The following is a 13222-nucleotide window of genomic DNA, read 5'->3' on the forward strand; positions in this document are numbered from 1 at the left end:
CCCTCCCTGGCCTCTCATCGACCGGCTTCTCCGTCGCATAGAACTCCACCCCGGAAGGGTGGTGCTAGTGGCTTCAGAGTGGCCACATCGCCCGTGGTTTGCAGATCTGATTCGCATGGCCCTAGAGGGTCCTTTGCAGCTGACTCATCTACCGTGTCTCCTTCGTCAAGATCCCATATTTTTGGATTGGGAGGATCGCTTCTCTCTCGCAGCTTGGCTTTTGAGAGGCGACGTTTACGATTGAGTGGTTATTCTGAATAGGTTATTTCCACTCTATTGCAGGCACAACGTCCATCCACTTCTATGGCCTATGTGAGGGTCTGGAGGCTATTTGAGACCTGGTGTCACCAGCGCTCTTGCAATCCATTAACGATTGAGGTCTCTCTGGTACTAGACTCTCTGCAACAGGGGCTCACGAAGGGGTTGGTGTTCAATTCTCTTCGGGTCCAGGTAGCAGCCTTGGGGGCCCTGCAGGGAATGTTTGCTAGTGGTTCGCTTGCAGCACACCCAGACATTGTTCGATTTCTCAAGGGGGTCAAACATTTACGGCCTCCCGTCCATGTGGTGTGTCCAGATTGGAGTTTAAATCTCATATTGCGTGTGCTCTGTGGCGCTCCTTTCGAGCCTCTATGCACGGCTTCCCTGAAAGATCTGACCTTGAAGATTGTGTTCTTGGTTTCCATTTGTTCGGCGCGTTGGATTTTTGAATTGCAGGCCCTGTCGTGCCGTGACCCTTTTTTGCAGATTCACGACGAAAGGGTAACCTTACGCATGGTTCCTTCCTTTGTTCCTAAAGTAGTTTCGACCTTCTATGTAAATCAGACAGTGGAGCTTCCGGGGTTCCCACAGGGTTTCAGGGGGTCACCTCAGGACAAGGATCTTCTTCTTTTGGATGTGCGTCGGGTCTTATTGCGTTATCTAAAGGTTACCAATGACTTCAGACACTCCAACCATTTGTTCATTCTTTTCAGGGGTGCAAAGAAATGGGACAAGGCGTCTAAAGCGACCATATCTCGATGGATTAAAGAGACTACTACTTTGGCATACTTGGCCCGTGGATGCAAAGTACCTTTGGGTCTCCGAGCTCATTCCACCAGGGCTCAGGCTACTTCCTGGGCAGAGTGTCAGTTACTATCACCTCAGAAGATCTGCTGGGTGGCTGTGTGGTCCTCTTTGCACACATTTACTAAGCATTATTGATTGGACGTTACGGCTTCTGATGAGGCGTCCTTCGGTGCAAGTGTTCTACGCGCGGGTCTTTCGGGTTCCCGCCCAGTGTAGGGTGGCTTGGGTACATCCCACTTCTCTGGACGGATCCTTGTACGTATAGGGAAAAGAAAATTGGTTCTTACCTGCTAATTTTCATTCCTATAGTACCAAGGATCAGTCCAGAGGCCCACCCCTTACTTCAGTTACCGAAAGACTGTGTTGGCTAGAATTTGCCTGGTTTTTCATGGAGCTCCTTTTTGCAGAATACGATTGTTGGAGCAGTTTTTTTCTAACGGTTAATTTGCTTATGTTGTTTCCTTGGGGCGAAGCGGGGGACAGTGGTTTATGGTCGACCCTTCGCCCGTTAGTATTGGTTTTTGGCTTGGGTACAGGTCAATACTGAGGGACTGCAGGTGGCACTCTAGTATATATTCAAAAAGAGACCTGTTATATGGATGTCAATAATCTGAGTGTACCTTCATACGATGCTGTAAAAAAATACGGCTATCGTGACTGTGAAGCCTATGTGTAGGCTTTAAAAATCATTAGGTACCCCAGTGTTGGAATGCAAACTTTTGTGGTGCTCACTGTCCACTGTGCAATTGTTGCTGAAATGATCACGTGGATACTGTTGCAATATTCACTTATCTCAAAATTGTAGTCGGTCTTGCCTCAGCCGACATCCTGATGTTTCGGAGGCTGGCTCCTTCTTCAAGGGCTGGATATGCGCAAGAGAGACCGGTATTCCAGTGAAACATTAGATGTTGTGACAGTGAATCTGGTGGAACACAGGTAAAGTGTGCAAAAAAAAGGAGACATCTTTTAGTTATTGAAAAAACAATTAACTTAGGCTGAGATGTAGAGAGATACATACTTGATTACTGTGCCAGCAATGTTCAACTTGTTAAGTTTGTTTAGCGGTCTGTGAAGCTCCGCTGTGGAGGAAATGAAATGACCAGAGAACTGTTTACTCTGTCTTAACTGCTGTGATTGTTAGCCTGCTTGTTAAAACCTGCAAACGGGCAGAAAAGGCTGCTGTTTTTTTTAAAACTTGAAGTGGTGAAAGTTGTGCTCAAATCTCGGAGTAAAATTTAAAGTACTTACTGAAAAACAAGCGGCTGCTCCCACGACTCTGTGCTGGCGCGAAAACGCCGGCAGAAGACTCCATATTTAAAGGGAGAACCCCACTGGGGTACCTAATGATTTTTAAAGCCTACACATAGGCTTCACAGTCACGATAGCCGTATTTTTTTACAGCATCGTATGAAGGTACACTCAGATTATTGACATCCATATAACAGGTCTCTTTTTGAATTCATAATTTGTTTGGGTTTATAAATTTAGCACTCTAGTATATATGGCAGTGCCCAAAGATTTGCTCTCTGACTCCACCTGCTGGTAGGGATGCACAACCCCCTTCTCTGGACTGATCCTTGGTACTATAGGAAAGAAAATTAGCAGGTAAGAACCAATTTTCTTATATATTTGTCAGGATCGCCCGATTCCGGAAGGTCTCCGGGCGCATTCTTCTAGCTCTCAGGCAGCTTCTTGGGCAGTTAGTCTCTCCTCAGGAGATGTGTAGGGCAGCCACGTGGAAGTCATTGCACACCTTTGCCAGACATTATCGCTTAGATGTCCAGTCCCCGGGGGCTGGAAATTTTGGCGCAAGGGTGCTGTGAGCGGGACTCTCCCAGTACCACCCTACTTAGGGAAGCTTCGGTATATCCCAGGAGTCTGGACTGATCTGGGTATGTTCAGGGAAAGGAAAATTGGTTCTTACCTGCTAATTTTTGTTCCTGTAGTACCACAGATCAGTCCAGAGTCCCGCCCTTGATTAGCAAAGGGTATTGGGAGAGTCTGTTCGCTCTGTCTGTCCATCTGTTTTTGCTGTATGGCCTATGAAGAAGCACGGGTTTTTTGATCCCACACAGGTTTTTGGTTTGAGGGCGTTTGTTGTTGCCTGTTTTATGATTATCTTCTTCCCCCTGCTCATTTAGGGAGTAGATTAATACTGAGGGACTGCAGGTGGCACCTCGTCCATCTGCTGGAGGGGAGGTAAAACCCAGGGGTATGGACTGATCTGTGGTACTACAGGAACGAAAATTAGCAGATGATAACCAATTTTCCTGTTTTGTGTATACTGAGCCACTGTTTTAAGGAGTATTGAGATATGCATTGATATAAATTCCAAAAAATATTTATCATATCTTAGGCAACAGAAATGTACATCAAAACTATGACTTGTTCCAGTGAAGATTTTAACAACATATTCATTCTTAGCAGCAACAAGAAGAATGACTCCAGTGTGATGTGTATGGACATTAGGAAATCAAGCATTGTTCTGGTTCGAAAGCTTTATGTTCTGATGCAGAACCTGGGCCCCTTACCTAATGATGTCTGCCTAACTATGAAACTTTTTTACTATGATGAAGGTACCATTTCTATACGGTTTCATTTTGTCTTGCCAATAAATGCGTTCTGTGATTTCCTAAGCCTTGCTTTCCATCCTAATTGTGAAATATGCTCAGAACCCTGCTGGTGATTTGCAGTGGAAATGAATGATGAAGCCTGTGGGGCAAATAGTTAACACTACTAAATTTTCTTTCATTCCATTTACTTTTTGCCATCTTGTTTGCAGTTACACCACTCGACTACCAGCCTCCAGGATTTAAAGAGGGGGATTGTGAGGGCATGATGTTTGAGGGAGATCCTATGCACTTGAATGTGGGGGAGGTGGCCACACCTTTTCATGTCTTGAAGGTCAAAGTCACAACAGAGAAGGAAAGAATGGAGCATCTAGATGCAACTCTGTTGAAGGAAGGAGGAGTCAAACTGCCCCTGAAGGCAATCAGACTGGACAAAGATGAGCAGAAAGAGCCAGACCAGCTCCTGGATGTAAGGGCGATATAAAACATACACAGTATCCTACAGTGTGCACCTAGATTCATTGCAAGTCTTTGTACAAAGCCATAGTGTGGCAGAAATAATTAGAATAATAGGACTTTTTTGGAATGACGGGGCAAAGTACTTTGGCTTTCTGTGTGTGGGTGGGGGAATGAGGTGAGGAAGGAATTACCAGGTTTAAGACAGCAGTGGAAAGACTGCAAAGGAATTGAGGAAGGATTGAGCTGTGTTGTCTTGGAAATATTGTTCAGAATTAATAACCATTTCAAAGAATAATAATAAAATAATAATTGAATTATTTGAAGGAGAAACCATTGAGATAACCTATCCAGAGTAGTGGTTGCAACCCTAAACAGCAGTGGTGCAGAAGGCTGGGATGACTATGGTGAGGGACCTGTTCCATGTGCAGGTCCCCAGAGGCAGGCAGAGCTCCAGAATCTCAATGTGTGAATGAGACGATGGTGCAAGGAAGAGGAATTCAGTTTTATAAGGAACTGGGGAACCTTTTGAGGAAGGGGGGGTCTTTTCTAAAGGGATGGGCTTCAACTTAACCAGGGTGGAACCAGGCTGCTTGCGCTAACCTTTAAAAAGGAGATAGAGAAGCTTTTAAACTAGAACAAAGGGGAAAGGCAACAGTTGCTCATCGACACATAGTTCGGAGGGAGGTATCTTCGAAGGATACTAATGAAGCATTAGAGTTAGGGCATCCCAACAGAGAAGTTCCAATAATAAGAAAAGTAGTTCATGTGCCTATAAATAAAGAATCACGAGCTAAAAGTTTCTAAATTATCCCTGACAACTGAAAAGCAGAATGTTAATACAAACAACACACTTTGAAATGTTTGTATGCTAATGCCAGACGTCTAAGAAGTAAGATGGGATAGTTAAGAGCGTATAGCACTAAATGATGACATAGACTAAATTGGCATTGAAGAGACATGGTGGAAGGAGGATAACAATGGAATAGTGCTATACCAGGGTACAAATTATATTGTAATGATAGAGAGGAGCAACTTTGTGGCAGGGTGGCACTTTATGACTGGGATGGCATAGAGTCCAACAGGATAAAGATCCTGCAAGAGACTAAATGCACAATTGAATCTTTATGGGTAGAAATCCTTTGTGTGTTGGGGAAGAGTATAGTGGTTAAAAGGGGAGGTGAAAGAAGCTATTTTAGCCAAAAGATCTTCATTCAAAAATTGGAAGAAGGATCCAACAGAGGAAAATAGGAAAATGCATAAACGTTGGCAAATTAAACGTAAGACATTGATAAGACAAGCTAAGAGAGAATTTGAAAAGAAGTTGGCCGTAGAGGCAAAAACTCACAGCAAAAACTTTTTTAAATATATCCAAAGCAGAAAGCCTGTGAGGGAGTCAGTTGGACCGATGATCGAGGGGTTAAAGGGGCACTTAGAGAAGATAAGGCCATCACAGAAAGATTAAATGATTTCTTTTCTTCGGTGTTTACTGAAGAGGATGTTGGGGAGGTACCCATACTGGAGAAGGGTAATGATTCAGATGGACTGAATGAAATCACGGTGAACCTAGAAGATGTGGTAGACCTGATTGATACTCTGAAGAGTAGTAAATCACCTGGACCGGATGGTATACACCCCAGAGTTCTGAAGGAACTAAAAAATGAAATTTCAGACCTATTAGTAAAAATTTGTAACCTATCATTAAAATCATCCATTGTACCTGTAGACTGGAGGATAGCTAATGTAACCCCCATATTTAAAAAGGGCTCCAGGGGAGATCCGGGAAATTACAGACCGGTTAGCCTGACTTCAGTGCCAGGAAAAATAGTGGAAAGTGTTCTAAACATCAAAATCACAGAACATATAGAAAGACATGGTTTAATGGAACAAAGTCAGCATGGCTTTACCCAAGGCAAGTCTTGCCTCACATATCTGTTTCACTTTTTTGAAGGAGTTAATAAACATGTGGATAAAGGTGAACCGGTAGATATAGTGTACTTGGATTTTCAGAAGGCATTTGACAAAGTTCCTCATGAGAGGCTTCTAGGAAAAGTAAAAAGTCATGGGATAGGTGGCGATGTCCTTTCATGGATTACAAACTGGCTAAAAGACAGGAAACAGAGAGTAGGATTAAATGGACAATTTTCTCAATGGAAGGGAGTGGGCAGTGGAGTGCTTCAGGGATCTGTACTGGGACCCTTACTTTTCAATATATTTATAAATGATCTGGAAAGAAATACGACGAGTGAGGTAATCAAATTTGCAGATGATACAAAATTGTTCAGAGTAGTTAAATCACAAGCAGATTGTGATAAATTGCAGGAAGACCTTGTGAAGCTGGAAAATTGGGCATCTAAATGGCAGATGAAATTTAATGTGGACAAGTGCAAGGTGATGCATATAGGGAAAAATAACCCATGCTATAGTTACACAATGTTAGGTTCCATATTAGGTGCTACTACCCAAGAAAGAGATCTAGGTGTCATAGTGGATAACACATTGAAATCATCGGTTCAGTGTGCTGCGGCAGTCAAAAAAGCAAACAGAATGTTGGGAATTATTAGAAAGGAAATGGTGAATAAAACGGTAAATGTCATAATGCCTCTGTATCGCTCTGTGGTGAGACCGCACCTTGAATATTGTGTACAATTTTGGTCGCCACATCTCAAAAAAGATATAATTGCAATGGAGAAGGTACAGAGAAGGGCTACCAAAATGATAAAAGGAATGGAACAGCTCCCCTATGAGGAAAGACTAAAGAGGTTAGGACTTTTCAGCTTGGAGAAGAGACGGCTGAGGGGGGGATATGATAGAGGTGTTTAAAATCATGAGAGGTCTAGAACGGGTAGATGTGAATTGTTTTTTTACTCTTTCAGATTATAGAAAGACTAAGGGGCACTCCATGAAGTTAGCATGTGGCACATTTAAAACTAATCGGAGAAAGTTCTTTTTCACTCAACGCACAATTAAACTCTGGAATTTGTTGCCAGAGGATTTGGTTAGTGCAGTTAGTATAACTGTGTTTAAAAAAGGATTGGATAAGTTCTTGGACGAGAAGTCCATTACCTGCTATTAATTAAGTTGACTTAGTTAATAACTACCGCTATTACTAGCAACGGTAACATGGAATAGACTTAGTTTTTGGGTACTTGCCATGTTCTTATGGCCTGGATTGGCCACTGTTGGAAACAGGATGCTGGGCTTGATGGACCCTTGGTCTGACCCAGTATGGCATGTTCTTATGATAGGAGTATACTACTGTCCACCTGGCCAAAATCATGAGATGGACAGTGAAATGCTAAGAGAAAGTAGGGAAGCTAACCAAATTGGTAGTGTAGTAATAATGGGAGATTTCAATTTCCCCAATATTGACTGGGTAAATGCTAGAGAGATAAAAGTTCCCTGTACATACCTGAATCAGTCCAGACCGTTGGGTTATGCCTCCCTTCCAGCAGATGGAGACAGAGAAAAACTTGTGAGGCACCCCCTCTTAGCTGGTGTGCCACCTGCGATCCCTCAGTATTTCTCTGTCTGCAGCAGATGAAGGTTTTGATCCTTTAAAAAAAAAAAGAGAGACACTTTGCCTTCAGTTATGAAGGTTATTGTACCTTTAAATCTTCCCTTTGGCTAGATCAATCTGTTTAAAAAAAGAATTAATAGGAGGTGAGAAGTGCAAGTCCTCCCAAGGGGTTTGAGCCTATTCCCCTTGGTAGAGGTACGGCTGGGGTTGGTGACCCTGTGAGCCTGCTTACCTGGAACTGGTCCTTTACACCGGTGAGAAGGGGGATTTACTGGTGGGCTGGTCCCTCCCCCTAGCAGCCCAGAGACATTTAAATTCCTCTGGTGAGACCTGTGCTGGTAGTTTTGGTCCCAGGGACATTTTCTTTCCCCTGGTTGAGAGCAGCGTGTAAAAAAAAAAAGAATTAAAAATAAGAGCGCTTAGCTACCTGGTCTCCCAGGCCTCCGGAAGTACTAATTTGCTGGTTTTTTGCTTCCTTCGTCGCGGCTCTGTTTGGGGATGCCGCAAGGATAGCGATGCTCTGCCTGTGGGGAGCCGGTGGTGTGGCTCTCCCATGAGGGCCTCTGCTCCTGATGCCTTCCCGGCAGTGAGGGCCCGTCGGGGGCATCTGGGAGCGGCAGCGGGATGACTGTATCGTGGTCCCTTGGTGCAGGGAAGAAACTGCATGCTCGGAGGCCTCTGCCTGCCCCGTTCCAATCAGCGCGGGAACGGCAGCCATTTTGGATCCTCCTCACTCCGATTCAGTGCTGTGCTTGGGGGGAGGGGATTTCCCTCCACAGCTTTCCCCCCCGAATCTGAGCCCTGAGAGGCCTCAGGACTCAGTGCCTGCTTCCTCCCTGGTTTGTGTTTGCCCCCGGGAGGGACCTTAAAGAGACAGCACCCTTTTTCATCACAGTTTGTTCTTTTACTGCACAAAGCGTATCTGGAGGCAGAGGCTGATTTTCAGTCGCCGGAGCCTCCACCCATCAGCGAAGGTTTCCAAACCCACTGACGGCCAGGAATCCGCCAGAGTTCGGACTGTCCGTGGGGCTTCGGGCGAGTCGGGGACTCTACTATCCGAACAGCCGGATCTCTCATCGCAGGACCCTCCCAGCGGGGACACGGATGAGGAAGCTGAAAGGTCCGTCCCAGTGGAGGGAGATGATCCGCAGGTGCTCAGATTATTTAGAAGAGATGAGCTTGATCCTCTGATCCCTCATGTTCTAGCAGAGCTGGGGATTGAGGCAGCCAGTTTCGGAGCCTTCCAAGGTGGATCCTGTCCTATCGAGTCTTCGGTCTCCTAAGACATTTCCTTTCCACCCGATGCTATTGCAGCCCATGACCCGGGAGTGGGACACTTCGGAGGCCAGTCTACGGGTAGGACGAGCTATGGAGAAGCTTTATTCTCTACCGGAGGAGTCATTGGACCTTCTTAAAGTTCCTAAGGTGGACGCTGCCATTTCGGCCATCACCAAGCGGACGACTATTCTGGTGGCAGGAGCGGCTGCACTCAAGGATCTCCAGGATCGGAAACTTGATGTCCTTCTTAAGTGGATTTTTGAGGTACCGGCGCTTGGTGTCCAGGTGGCAGTCTGCAGTAGTCTCATGCAACGGACAACCCTGAGATGGGTACAACAGTTGCTCACTGCACAAGAGCTTCCCCTGGTGGAGGCGGAACAGGCGGAGCGTGTGGAGGCGGCTGTAGTGTATACCGTGGATGATTTATATGATTGCCTTCGTACTTCTTCGTGCACGATGATCTCCGCAGTTTCGGCCAGGAGGCTTCTATGGCTCCGCAATTGGCCGCTGACATCTCTTCCAAGTTCCAGTTAGGAACTTTTCCGTTTAAAGGAAAATTCTTATTCAGTGACGATCTGGAAAATCTCATCAAGTCCCTAGGGGACAACAGTATACAAGCTTCCGGAGGGCAAGCCTAGGCCTTCTAGGGCCTTCAGTTCATCTCATCCCCATTTTCGGGGACAGAGCCATTTTCGTCAGGGCAGAGCCCCTTCCTTTGCTCCTCAGCAGCTGTCGGCGAGGTCTCAGTCTTGGGCTCATTCCTTTCATGGCCGCAGACCTCCCCAGGACAGGGTTCCTCAGGGGTCTTCTGCAAACAAGTTTTCCCAATGAAGGTGCGCTGACCCACTCCTCCGTTCCGGTGATAGGCGGTCACCTTTCTCTGTTTTTCGAGGAATGGGTCAAGATTACTTTGGACCAGTGGGTTCTAAGCATCATAGAACTCGGCTACGCTTTAGATTTTGCTCGCCTGCTCTGAGACCTGTTTTTGGTGTCTCCCTGCAGATCCCGGGCAAAATGAACAGTGGTGAATCAAACCCTTTGTCGGTTGAAAGCCCTGGGAGTGTTGCGACCGTTGCTGCCTGACGTCTTCACTCCGCCCTCTTTACCTCTGTGGCGACTCCCTCCAGGTCTGAAGGACGGCTGGCTGCCGCAGTGTCTTCCTGCCGTCTCTCTCCGGTGTCCCCGGGCTGGCTTGACGCTGCACATCCGCCATGTAGCCTAAAGCCTAGGGTGTGCGTGCGCGCTCCGAGTGAAGTACCAGCAAGGGTGTGAATCTCAGGGGCGTCCCCTGAGATGACGTCATCCGCTTCCGATATTTAAAGGTCTCTGATATCGCTACTAGTGGAGTTAGCAAGGGCTATGGTTCAGATTGGGTTCCCTGCCTAAGCTACTCTGCCTCCTCGGACTTACCAGAGGTACCCACTCCTCGGGGGCCTTGCTCTCTCTCTTTTCAGGTTACAGACGGGAAACGGTACTCGCTCCTCGAAGGCCCTCGTTCCTGACTATCTGCTGATTCTCTTCTGCCTGGAAGTCATCAGTATCTACATCATTGTGAGTTACCATCGCTCTCTCAGACTTTCCCTGGAACCAGGTATTCACTCCTCGAGGGCCTATCCTTTCCAGCTCCCGAGCTCCCTGAGACCAATGTGTGAGTGTTGACATCTAAGTTCTGTTCATGAACTCTGCATACCCTGCCTACTCACTGTCTACAGTTTCTCAACAGCTCAGCCATCCAGGGATCGCTGTTACCGTATCTGAGGGACTACAGCCCTACCAGGCTCTTCAGCTCACTACTGCCACCTCTGGTGGTTTCTAGACCTGTTTAATAAAAGAACTAGTGTGTGTCTGTCTCCATACTCTAAGCCTAGCCGGTGGTCCCTCTCGGGATCGTCCCCTCCGGGGGCGTGGTCATCTGCCACCGGCCCAAGGATCCACTTGCTACTATCTCCGGCAGTCTATAACAACAGATTGCTAAGTCCGCCTACGGAATACATCAGATTGACACCCCTATCTGATTGCTCCTCCCACCAGCATAGCGGATCATGACAGATTGCTAACTCCATGGATCCGGCTTAACCCCAGGACCCAGCATACCTCCATGGATCCGGCACAACTCTCTGCCTTGCAGGCCATACCGGGCCTGGCCCTGCGCATCTCAGAGCAGCAAGATGCCTTGGAGAAACTTACTACAGAATTTCATCAGCTACACACACAGAAGATTCAAGGCACAGCTTCCAACCATGAAGGTCAGTTACAGGAGGTAACTTTGAAGACTGCTTTACCACTGGCAGCTCCAGTCCGTTTTTCTGGAGAAATCAGTAGACTGGGGTTTTTTGAACCAGTGCTGCACGCACTTTATTTCCTACGGCACTCTCTAAGAGTACTTGGATGGTAGAACACTATCGTGGGCATCCACCTTGTGGGAATGCAAGGACCCCATTTTGCAGGACATAGAATGATTTATGGACTTGTTTAAAACCGTTTTTGATGACCCTGCGTGAACTTCTGTTACCGGTTCTGCTTTAGTGGACTTGAAGCAGGGCAGCAGATCATTGGCTGAATTCGCCATAGAATTCAAGACTCTTGCGGTAGAACTCTGCTGGGACCCCAAATGTCTCAAGAACCTCTTCTGCAGAGGCCTGGATACCCGTTTGAAGGATGAGCTGGCCACTCTCCAGACACCTGACTCGCTGGATGAATTAGTAGCCTTGGCTACTCGGATTGATCATCGACTCCGGGACAAGGTGAAGGAACTCCGGCCTAAGGTGTTACCAGGGTTGAAACAGGCTAGTGCTACCAATGCACCTCGGATGGTTCCAGCAACTTCTACTGCTGATACAGATGAACCGATGCAACTTGGTCATGGTCACTTGACCTCCAAGGAGAGAAGATTTCAGAAGAAGCGCGGCCTATGCATGTACTGCGGTCAGCCCGGCCATGATGTCTCTACATGCCCCATTCGTCCGGGAAACAGACGGGCCTAAGTCCTGCGGGAGGACTGTTCTTAGGCCATACTGCGTTCTCTCCTCCGTCCTCTCTCCTAGTCTCCGTGATCTATGAACCAGCTACGGTTCAGACTCCTGCCCTGGTGGACTCAAGGACAGGAGGCAATTTCATTCTCAGACATCTAGCGGAAGACCTGAGGAGTCCTTTTGTCAAATGTGAAGATTTATTATTGCATTATAACTTGAAGTGGGTTTTGGACGTTTCTCAGCATCGCCACTTCCACTGAAGATCTCTGTGACGTCCCCAGCAGCTTTATCCATTGCTGCTGATATTCATAATGCTTTCAACGTTCACCTTGGCTTGAAGGCGTTCAACATCAAAATCCGTATTCACGGATCATAAATTTAGAGTATCTCTGTCACGTTCTTTCCATTCGGAAGATGTGCCTGATGAGCCACAGCACATATTTGACCCGAAGAAGATACTCTAGGCAACCAGCCAGTTGCATCCGCTGGAGATGCCATCAACTCTCATCCAGCAACATCTACTGGAAAATCACCAATTGAAGTGGTTTCTGGACATTCTTTATCACCGCCATTTCCACTGAATCCTTCAATGTTCCTGTGGCTGGTTCAGCTGTGCTAAGAGATATTCAGGACCGGAGGTTAGAAGTTCATTTCAAAAAGATTTTTGAGGTGTTGGCGTTGGGCATATGGGCTGCAGTTTGCAGTAGTTTTATGCAAAAAGCATGCTTTCACTGGGTCCAGCAATTGTAGGCAAAGGAGCCTAGGTCTGCATCTGGAGCGAAGCAGGAGGAGTGTTTGGAGGTAGCGATAGCTTATGTTGCAGATGCCTTATATAATCTGATCCTGAACTTCTTCCAGGATTATGATGTCAGCAGCGTCAGCCAGGCTACTACTTTGGTTGAGGAACTGGTCAGCGGACGTCTGGTCCAAGTCACAGTTGGGGGTTTTGCCGTTCAAGGGCAGGCTTCTGCTTCGGGAGGACTTGGAGCAACTGGTAAAGCATCTTGGATAATCAAAAGGGCATAAATTGCCAGAGGACAGACTGAAAGGTGGAAAGAAGTCCTTCCCTACCCATTCCCATTTTCGGGATAAAGGAGATTTCAGCAGAATTGAACAGGGACTCAGAGACAAGACTCAGGCAGAACACAGTCCAGGGGGCAGTCCTTTTGTGGAGGGTGGAAGCCAAACCAGGACATCCCTGGACTTGGAACTTGTGGGACCAAGTCCTCACAATGAGGTCCACTCTTCTATTCTGACCTTCAGGGTCAATTGGGTCTCTTTTACAGAATTATAATAGACCAGTGGGTCCTAAATGTGATGACGGCTACATGTTAGAATTTGCTCATCCGCTCCAAGAAGCA

The 13222-nt window shown here is 46.7% G+C and overlaps 1 protein-coding gene and 1 long non-coding RNA gene across 6 annotated transcripts in view; one reads left to right on the plus strand and one right to left on the minus strand.

Annotated features, from left to right (window-relative positions):
- HORMAD1 (HORMA domain containing 1) overlaps nt 1-13222 on the plus strand; it is a 227635-nt gene that overhangs the window by 103180 nt on the left and 111233 nt on the right. For 4 of the 5 annotated variants that reach the window (XM_029581603.1, XM_029581602.1, XM_029581600.1 and 1 more), the window contains 2 exons: nt 3490-3641; nt 3848-4104. In XM_029581603.1, the coding sequence (XP_029437463.1) occupies nt 3490-3641; nt 3848-4104 (409 nt within the window). The remainder of the gene's footprint in view (nt 1-3489; nt 3642-3847; nt 4105-13222) is intronic. The other variant, XM_029581601.1, reaches the window with a different exon arrangement.
- LOC115078655 lies at nt 1862-2394 on the minus strand. The gene is made up of 3 exons (XR_003853130.1): nt 2314-2394; nt 2084-2144; nt 1862-1987 (listed from the first exon to the last, which is right to left on the minus strand). It is a non-coding gene; the product is annotated as an uncharacterized LOC115078655 (long non-coding RNA).

This window comes from Rhinatrema bivittatum, chromosome 16, assembly GCF_901001135.1.
Source record: "Rhinatrema bivittatum chromosome 16, aRhiBiv1.1, whole genome shotgun sequence".
In the NCBI taxonomy this organism is placed as follows: Eukaryota; Metazoa; Chordata; class Amphibia; order Gymnophiona; family Rhinatrematidae; genus Rhinatrema; species Rhinatrema bivittatum.